Source organism: Pseudozyma flocculosa, assembly GCF_000417875.1.
Source record: "Pseudozyma flocculosa PF-1 unplaced genomic scaffold scaffold00001, whole genome shotgun sequence".
Taxonomy (NCBI): Eukaryota; Fungi; Basidiomycota; class Ustilaginomycetes; order Ustilaginales; family Ustilaginaceae; genus Pseudozyma; species Pseudozyma flocculosa.
The window spans coordinates 27,617-37,003 of record NW_006920869.1 but is presented as its reverse complement, the minus strand read 5'-3'; the positions used below and the strand labels follow the sequence as shown (position 1 = coordinate 37,003).

The window sequence follows — 9,387 nt, the reverse complement described above, 5'->3', positions numbered from 1 at the left end:
CTGGCGGTGCTGGCCAGTCGGGCGGCGCGGCTGGAGGCGCCGTCGTCAGCAGCCAGGAGCTGCTGCTGCTGCAGGCCAAGCAGGAGGCCCACGCCCAGAAGCAGATCCAGGCGCTGCAGGACTACCTTGGCGTCGACGTCGACCTGTCGAAGCGCGCCCAGGAGGGTGTGCAGGAGCACCTGGAGCGAGTGACGCGGATGTTTGACGACATCCTCGCCGAGCACGGCGACTCGTACACCAACGGCATCCAGGGCAAGTTTGAGCCGCTCCACGCTCGCCACTACGAGAGCTACTGGAACTGGTCGAGGCAGAACGTGGCGCTCCTCTTCGCCGACCTGCTCTCGGGCAAGATCGACGACAGCGATGCCGAGCTGGCAACCCGCTGCATCGCCCTCGTCAACCAGCTCGACGGACCCGCACCCCTCGAGCACGAGCGGAGGCGACTCGAGGCCGCCTCTGGGCCTGGCAAGGCGCTGGCCCTCCGCGTCTGCGAGCTGCTCCTCGCCTGCCGCTTCGATGGACCCAGCCGCTACCAGGACGCCCGCGCGCCCCTGGGCCCGAGCACCTCGCTCGACGCGCGCGGCAACACCGTCTACAAGGAGGTGCCCCGCGCCGGGCTCGCCTCGCTGGAAGACTACGTGCTGCAGATGGCTTCGAGCGGGCGCTACCGCTCGACGGCTGCGGCGCCGCGTACGCTGGAGCTGGTCCAACAGGTGAGTTGCTGTTTCGAGCGGTGCGGGCGTGCCCGCCGGATACGTTGATGAGCCGGGCACTGACGCTTCTTACCGCCCACCTGTGTGCTCCTTGTCCGACGTCCTCGGCAACGCCCTACAGAAGACCGTCTCGACCGACTCAACGGCCGAGAGGTCGGCGATCTCGTTTAGCACCGCCGACGGGCAGGCGCCCTGGCTTCGCGCGGCGCGCAAGGAGCGAGCCTCGTGGCTCTTTGACGAGGAGCTGACGCAGCTCTACCTCGACGGCCTGCTCGACCTGGCCAAGCACGGGCGGTCGTACCACGGCCTCAACGTGCTCGTCACCGGCGCCGGAAAGGGCTCGATCGCCGCTGAGATGGTCAAGCGCCTCCTTTCGGGCGGCGCCCGCGTCATCGTCACCACCTCGAGCTTCTCGCCCAAGAAGGCGCAGGAGTTCCAGAAGCTCTACCGCGAGTGGGGTGGCCGCGGCTCGCGGCTGACGGTGGTGCCCTTCAACCAGGCTTCGCGCAAGGACGTATCGGCCGTCGTCGAGTACGTCTATTCGACGCTCAAGGTCGACATCGACGTCCTGGTGCCGTTCGCCGCCATCTCGGAGAACGGACGGCAGATTGACGGCATCGACGACCAGAGCGAGCTGGCCCACCGCATCATGCTGACCAACGTCGTCCGGCTGATGGGCGCCATCAAGACGCACAAGTCGGCGCGCAGGCTGCACAACCGACCCACTCAGGTCATCCTCCCGCTCTCGTTCAACCACGGCGTCATCGGCAACGACGGCCTCTACGGCGCCAGCAAGATCGGCCTCGAGACGCTGCTCAACTCGGTGCGCTCCGAAGACTGGTCCGACTACCTCTTTGTCACGGGCGCCAACATCGGCATCTGCCGCGGCACCGACCTGATGGCCGACCTCGACGTCGTCGCCGAGGGCCTCGAGCGCGACCTTGGCCTGCGCACCTTCAGCACCCACGAGATGGCCTTCAACCTCATGGGCCTCCTCGACCCCGACTTTGCCGCCGCCAACCAGATCGAGCCCGTCATGCTCGACCTGACCGGCGACGCGAGCCAGGTCAAGAACATCTCGTACCACATGCGTTCCAAGACGGCCGCGGCCCAGCAGGCGTCCGAGATCCGCCGCTCCCTCATCGCCGAGAGCTCCAACGAGTTCGCCGTCACAAAGGGGCACGCGGCCGCCGACCTCCACCGCACCGCCCAGCTCCAGCCGCGCGGCCTGTCCAAGTTCGCCTACCCCGAGGTCGGCTCGCACGAGCTCAACCAGGCTATCGCCCGCAGCGAGGGCCCGCTCGACCTCGACCAGGTCATCGTCGTCACCGGCTTCGCCGAGGTCGGGCCCTGGGGATCCTCGAGGACCCGCTGGGAAATGGAAGTTGACGGCGCCTTTAGCGTCGAGGGCCTGATCGAGATGGCCTGGCTGACGGGCAAGATCCGCCACTTTGACGGCAAGCTCGCGTCGGGCAAGGCCTACGTCGGCTGGGTCGACGCCAAGACGGGCGAGCCGGTGCACGACTCCGAGGTGCGGGCGCGGTACGAGAAGCAGATCCTCGAGCACGCCGGCATCCGCCTCGTCGAGCCCGAGCTGCTGCGCGGCTTCGACCCGGACCGCAAGGGTTACACGCAGGAGGTCCAGCTCAACCACGACCTCGAGGCGCTCGAGGTGTCTGCGTCCGAGGCGGCCAAGTACAGGCTGCAGCACGGCGACAACGTGGCCATCTGGGAGGACCCGGCGACGGGCAGCTGGTACATGCGGCTCAAGAAGGGCGCCAGCATCCTGCTGCCCAAGGCCGTCCGCTTCGACCGCCGCGTAGCTGGCCAGCTGCCCACCGGCTGGTCGGCGGCGCGCTACGGCATCCCGGACGACATTGTGGCCCAGACCGACGAGACGGCGCTCTACGCGCTCGTCTGCGTCGCCGAGGCGCTCGTCGAGGCGGGCATCGACGACCCCTACGAGCTCTTCAAGCACGTCCACGTCTCCGAGGTGGGCACCTGCCTGGGCTCGGCCATGGGCGGCCTCAACTCGCTCAGCAAGATGTTCCGCGACCGCCGCAACGACGTTGAGGTGCAGAACGACATCCTCCAGGAGACCTTCATCAACACCGTCGCCGGCTGGATCAACCTGCTGCTGGTCTCGTCGTGCGGGCCCATCACGCCCACGGTGGGCGCGTGCGCCACGGCGCTCCAGTCGCTCGACGTGGCCGCCGAGACGATCCGCTCGGGCAAGGCCAAGATCATGGTCGCCGGAGGCTACGAGGGCCTCTCGGAGGAGAGCATGTTCGAGTTTGCCCAGATGAAGGCGACGGCGTCGTCCGACGACGCCTTCCAGGCGGGCCTCGGTGCCTCGGAGATGTCCAAGCCCATGACGAGCGGCCGCAGCGGCTTCGTCGAGAGCATGGGCTGCGGCGTCCAGATTGTCATGAGCGCGGCCACGGCGCTCGCGATCGGCGCGCCCATCAACGGGATCCTCGCCTTTTCGCGCACCGCCTCGGACCGCCAGGGCCGCTCGATCCCGGCACCCGGCCAGGGCGTGCTGTCGACGGCGGCGCCGCTCAAGCGCGCGCTCGCGTCGTGGGGGCTCGGCGGCGACGACGTCGGCGTCATTTCGATGCACGGCACCTCGACCAAGGCCAACGACCGCAACGAGTCGGACGTGTACCACAAGCTGCTACAGCGCATCGGTCGCACGCCGGGCAACGCGGTACCGGCCATGGCGCAAAAGTGGCTGTGCGGCCACGCCAAGGGCGGTGCGGCGGCGTTGGCCATCAACGGGCTGATGCAGAGCATCAACAGCGCCACGGTGGCGGGCAACCGCAACGCCGACGACATTGCCGCCGAGCTGCGCCGGTTCGACTACCTCATGTACCCGTGCACGTCGCTGGCGCGAACGCGGACCGACCTGCACGCGGGGCTGGTGACGTCGTTTGGCTTTGGGCAGGTCGGCGGCGCGGTGCTGGTGCTGCACGGCTCGCACCTGCTGGGCCGGCTGTCGCGCGACGACTTCGAGGCGTACCTCTCCCGGCGCGAGCGGCGCCAGGCCATCACGTTCCGGCGGATGCAGTCGCTCCTCGTCAAGGGCGACCTGGTGCGCATCAAGGAGCACGCGCCGTACCCAGCCGAGCTCGAGTCCGAGGTGCTCCTCGACCCCGAGGTGCGCGCCGAGAGGATCGGCGACTCGTATGGCTTCCGTCTGCCGCTCGTCACCGCCGGCGGCGACGGGCGGGCAGTCGAGGAGGCGGCGTAGCGCTCGCGCTGCGGCAGCGTCCCTTTCCATTCTTTGCCTCTAGTTCGAGTTCCATTCCCAGATCCAGTTCCAGTTCCAGATCCAGATCCGTCCCAGTCTCCGTCTCAGTTCCGCAGTAGATGGTCCACCTCTCCGCTCCCTCGCGACCCCGATTCGGTTCCCGTTCACATAGAAGTTCTGTCCGTCCGCTTCCTCTGAATCTCTCGCTGTGCTCCGTCTGATACCGTCATCCGATCCTTGCCGTGCCGTGCCGTGCGAAATCCACGATTGCTACCCTATCTCTCTAGTCCGCCTTTGTCTGACCTCCGTCTCTCTTTCTTCCGTGCAGAAGACGAACCGTTGTCGCGCTCCAGTTGCCCTCGTCTCGGTCCCTTTTGCGCTACGGCAGTAGGACGTGCGGGGTAGGTCGGCAAGTCGGGTTGGGGGGGGTCCATGAAGAGGGCATACAGAAGCCCGTTGACCGATTCCCGAATGCAGCCTAGCAGAGTAGCCCGGCAGGCAGGTAGGCAGGTAGGAGGGGGAACGTGTCGTGTCGCTCGCTTGCTCAAGGGAGGCGGTAACGGCATACGAGAGTCGACTTGTTGTCGAGCTGTGGTGAGGTCCCGGCACGGGCTGGCGCACACGCGAGCATACCGGAATATCGTTTCGAGCACGAGCGCGAGCGCGACTTTGACTTTTTTTTTTTTTCCGATGCGGAGCCCAGGGCGAGGCCACGCGAGCCGGCGTCCGAACCGTATCGTGTCTAGCCCCGAGCATTGCAGGCGACTCTCTCCTCTTAAAGGGTATAAAGAGGTAGGGGCGACGTCGTCCCCGTCTCAAACGTTACTGCTCTGCACATGCCCCGTAGGTCGAGGAGACACGATCATCAAGCCTCTTGCAACGAGCGAGCAAATTGACCGTACCGACAGACCAAGCGCAAGCGAAGCAAGCTGGATCCGAGCACCGAGCAGCAACCCACCCACGATCGATTGGAGGATCCGAACAAAGGCGCGCAAAAATGACAAAGGAAGCCGTCGTCGTCACCGGTGCCAACGGTACGTCCTCCCCCGCTGTCTTCTTTTTGCCAGATCGAACCAGACCTTGACACCCCCCCCCCCTCCCCTTTGCCCTTCTGCTCCGCCTTCGGCGACTGGGCGCCGCACCGACAGGGTTCCTGGGCGCCCACGTTGTCCTCTCGCTCCTCGCAGCGGGGTACATGGTGCACGCTACGGTGCGGAGCCGCTCTTCCGCCTCTGGCCTCCTACGGCGCTTCGAGAGCGAGGTGAGCGAGGGCTCCCTCAAGGTTTTCGAGGTGCCGGACCTCGCGGACCGAGAGGCCGTACGCGGCGCGTGTGAAGGTGAGTTCCGGCCCTCGGCGAGAGTCGCGACCCTTCGATACTCGATACGGTCACCGATGTCCGTTCCGCAACGACTGGGCTGACATTCGGACTCGCTTGCTGCTGCTGCTGCGGCTGCGGCTGCGGCTGCGGCTGCTACGGGCGGGTTGAAACAGGAGCGCAGTATGTGCTTCACACCGCCTCGCCCGTCCCGTCGCGCGATATGGCCGATGCGGTCGCGACCATCCTCGACCCGACGCTCGGCGCCATCCGGACCATTTTCGACGTCGCCTCGTCGCTGCACATGCGTCGGGTGGTGCTGACCACAAGCCTATCCAGCCACCTCCCAACACCCGGCGGCAGTGACGGTACAGCAACGACTACGACGACGACGATCGACGAAACGAGCTGGAACGACATGGACGAGACGAGGCTGCGCACGCTTCGCAAGCCATTCGAAGTGTACATGGGTTCCAAGACGGTCGTCGAGCGGCTCGCCTGGTCCCTCTCCCGCAGCACGGGGGTGGGTATGACGACGGTAGCGCCCGTCTACATCGCCGGCCCCACCGTGTGCGGCTCGCCGCTAAGGAGCTCCAACCTCGAGCTCGTACGCTTCCTCCGCGATCCGGCGCGCTCGCGCATCCCCGGCTGGGTCGATGTCCGCGACGTCGCCGACGCCCATCTTCTCGCCCTGCAGCGGGAGCAGGCGGCTGGAAGGAGGTTGCTCATGTGCGCCCATCCCACCCCCGCCTCCGATTCCACTGGCGGCTTAGAGATCGACACGTCCCTCGTTCACGACGTGCTCGGTCTCGAGTATAGAGAGTGGAAGGTCACGGTGGCCGAGTTTGAGCAGCAGGTCAAGGCCTTTCGGGAGCAGCAGCAGCAGCAGGAGGGTGAGGGACGGGATGAGGTCAAGGGATGAATCATAACTATCGTCGGGCGGGCCCACATGGGCCTTGCGATGTACAGAGTAGCGAATCGGGATGGATTCTAGCACGATGGATTACAGCACCTCTGCGAGCAGCTTCGAGCCTGTGAGACGCGAACGGCGCGGGCGAGCTGGTGCCCACCTCTCGTGGCACGCCTCCATCGCGTCTCGACAAGTCCGAGCCGAGAGAAGCCTCCTGCTCGTCTCCGGTTCGAGACGATCGACCTAGTTACCTACCCTGGCCTCCTGATGCTGGCCGGTGTCTGCCCACGAGGCGGGTCAGGCGCACGAGGCTCTATCGCCGCAGCCGAGCCGAGCCGCGTTGAGTCGAGCCGTGCTCGTCGACTTCCGCCCGTTCGCGACGCATAGCACCTTTTTCCCCCCTTGCCACCCGCGCGCATCGCTAGATTGGCCCCTGCCCTGGCTCCAAGCTCGACTCGCCTACCCATCCCCGCGGAGGGCGATACAAACAAACGCCTCCAACCCTCGCATTCGCATAGCAACGTCCCTCGTCTCGCCTCATCTCTCGCCCGGACCGGCTCCTTCCCTTTCCTCGGCTCCGCGTCTGCCCTTCCAAGAGGTTCCGTCCCGGTCTGAACCTCAGGCGCTTGACTCGACTCGACTCGGCTCGGCTCGACGACGGCACGCACAAACGAAGACGCTCTGGACGGTGGCGCGACTGAATTCTTCTCCAATTAGACAGGTACGGCGGCCTGGGAATCAATGCGGGGATCACCGCTGGTAATAGTCTATCGAGCCTTCTAGTCAATTTCTAGTTTGCATGGTATCAAAAGGACGGCGGCATGGGAAGCAAGGAGGAGAGGGCGACGAGGTTGCGATGCAAAAGCGGGACGTACGGGGAGCAAGGGGGGCTCGACCAGCGAACATCAGAGGCGCGGTAAATGAGATCTGCGCAGGCGGAAGGGGAAAACGATAGGGCCGTGGGCGCTGCCTAGATGGGGCAGCCGGTCTTGTCGCGGTGGCACTTGTGGGCGTGCTTGAACCACGCCTTAAAGTCGCGCTTGCGCACCGGCCCAAAGCAGATGGGGATCCACTGCTGGCAGTGATGGCACAGCCCCTCGGTCTTTTCCACGGCGTCGTTCCACACGCGGATGTGCGTCGGCGCGTGGAACACCTTGCGCGTCAGGCTGCTCACGCCGTGGTCGTACTGGATGTGGTAGAGGTACTGGCTGCGCTTCATCGAGTACCACTCGCCCTCGGTGCAGAGCGAGCACCAGCCCTCGCGGCCGTTGGGCCCGCGGCGCGTGAGGCGGGGCGCGTAGAGATCCGAGGGGAAGAGGCTCTGGCTCTCGTCGGTCGGCTCCTCGCCCTGGGTCATGTCGCTGCTCGGCCCATTGTTGCGCTTGGCCTCCTCGAGCGTGTCGGGCAGGCACGGGTAGGCCACCTCCTCATCCTCGGTGCCCGGCCGCGGCCGCAGCACGATCCGGCTCATGATCGAGAAGCTCTTGCCGTTGGCCGACTTGGCCGAGCTGCGCTTCGGCTTGCCCGCCGCCTTGCCCGGCTGGCTGCTGGCCGCGATCGTCTTGGCGCAGGCGTCGGCCGTCTTCTTGGGCGAGGCGAGCTCGGCCTCGGAGTCTGACTCGGCCGGGTCGATGTCCATCGCTTCGGTGGCCTGGCTCTGGCTGCGCGGGCGGCGGCCTCGACGCTTGGCAGCGGAGGCCTTGCTCGCCTTGGCGGCCGCGTCGCGCACGGCGTCCTGCTTGTCGCGCTTGTTCGACTTGGAGGCGGCGGCACTGCTGCTGCTCCGGTACCGGCCCGTGCTGCGGCACGCAAAGTTCCACGACGAGAGTGTGCGGTGCATCTCGGGCAGCTCGGCCATCGAGGAGCACGATGCCGAGCGCGCCACCTTGTTGCGTGGCCGGCTCGACTTGGGCGAGAGCGGACAGGCGGTGGGCGAGAGGGGGCAGCTGAGCGGCGAGAGGACGCCGCTGCTGTCTTGGTCGTCCATCTCGTCGCCATCCTCGTCGGAAGAAGACGAGGGCGACGACGACTGAGCAATGTCTGAGCCGCTCTCTGGCTCGTTGGAGACCATGGCCGAAAGGACGCCGCACGAGACGACCAGGGGCAGCTGGGCGATGGCGTTGCGGCGGCGGCGGTAGAGGCTGACGCGGTCCGTCACGGCCACGGGACGCCCGTCGTGGTCCTGCTTGACCTCCTCGGAGATGGGGCCCGGATGTTCGCCCTTGATCTCGTCCAGCAGGTCGGAGAGGACGTCGTGGTTGAGCCAGGTGGCGAGGCTGTCTCCCGTGGACCAACCGTGGGTCTGTGCAGGGCCGTGGCTTGTGGCCGCCGCCGCCGTGGAAGGCTCAGATGGCCTGGGCGAAGGCTGACCGTCCTGCAGCGTCATGGCGCCGAGAGACATGTCGGGGATCGGATCGAGGCCCCAGGATGTCGGCGGTGGCGCGCACGGAAATGCGGTGCTCTGCGCCGTAAAGGGGCGCGACGACGTTGCATCGGCTGTGGTGAAGGAGCGTGGCATTGGGTCGAGCGGGCCATGGGCGGAGGGGGTGAAGCCGGCCGGGCCATCCCAGAGCGGGTCGGATGCCATTTCGCCGTGAGTTGGTGAGCGCTGAGGCGAAGGGACAAAGGAGAAGCTCTCGAGGCTTGTGCCGAAGTCCGAGGCGTTGGACGCCGCGGTGAAGCTGGTCGTCTGCGGGCGAGAGTCGCCGCTGAAGGCGGACCAGGCATCGAAGCCGTCGCCGAGGCTCGACGACGAGGCTGTCATGGTGGACCGCGGTCCTTCGTGTGCAAAGGGGATGCCATGTGCCGGGTCCAGGTTGGCGTTGGTGTTGAGGCCGGCCTGGAGCATGTTGCAGTAGAAGAAGGGCACGCTTGCATCGTCCTCGCCGATGGGCTCGAGCTTTGGCGCAGCGAGGAGGCCGAGGGATGAGGTCGATGCCGACGTCGAGGGAGGGTAGCCGAGCGGGTTGCCATGTGCCTGTGCTTGAGGGGGCGTGTGCATGGCGAGCGACAGTGGATGCTGCTGCTGCTGCTGCTGCGCGTAGGCGGGGAGCGAGGGGTATGAGGTCGGGGCCGTTGATCGTGGAGCATGCCCGCCGTCGTCCTGGAGTGCGGGGTACTCGTTGATCATGTCGGCCAGCAAGCCGCCACGGGCGGGGAGGTAGGATGAGGTCATGTCGTGGTGTCGCGAGGGCT

The 9,387-nt window shown here is 66.5% G+C and overlaps 3 protein-coding genes across 3 annotated transcripts in view; 2 read left to right on the top strand and 1 right to left on the bottom strand.

The window, feature by feature from the left end:
- fas2 (fatty acid synthase) overlaps positions 1 to 3,966 on the top strand; it is a gene marked incomplete at both ends in the record, with an annotated part of 11,822 nt that extends 7,856 nt beyond the window's left edge. Inside the window, 2 exons of the mRNA XM_007877504.1 lie at positions 18 to 713; positions 835 to 3,966. Coding sequence (XP_007875695.1) covers positions 18 to 713; positions 835 to 3,966 — 3,828 coding nt within the window. The remainder of the gene's footprint in view (positions 1 to 17; positions 714 to 834) is intronic.
- Positions 3,967 to 4,963: 997 nt separating this feature from the next.
- fhd1 (flocculosin hydroxylase) lies at positions 4,964 to 6,204 on the top strand (the record flags this gene model as incomplete). The annotated part of the gene is made up of 3 exons (XM_007877503.1): positions 4,964 to 5,000; positions 5,115 to 5,303; positions 5,459 to 6,204. 3 exons carry the CDS (start codon positions 4,964 to 4,966, stop codon positions 6,202 to 6,204), a joined length of 972 nt encoding a protein of 323 aa, XP_007875694.1.
- Positions 6,205 to 7,162: 958 nt separating this feature from the next.
- Positions 7,163 to 9,367, bottom strand: rfl1 (regulator of flocculosin biosynthesis; the record flags this gene model as incomplete). Its single annotated transcript, XM_007877502.1, has 1 exon — positions 7,163 to 9,367. The coding sequence occupies one exon, from the start codon at positions 9,365 to 9,367 to the stop codon at positions 7,163 to 7,165; it is 2,205 nt and encodes a 734-aa protein (XP_007875693.1).
- Between the last annotated feature and the right edge of the window lie 20 nt (positions 9,368 to 9,387).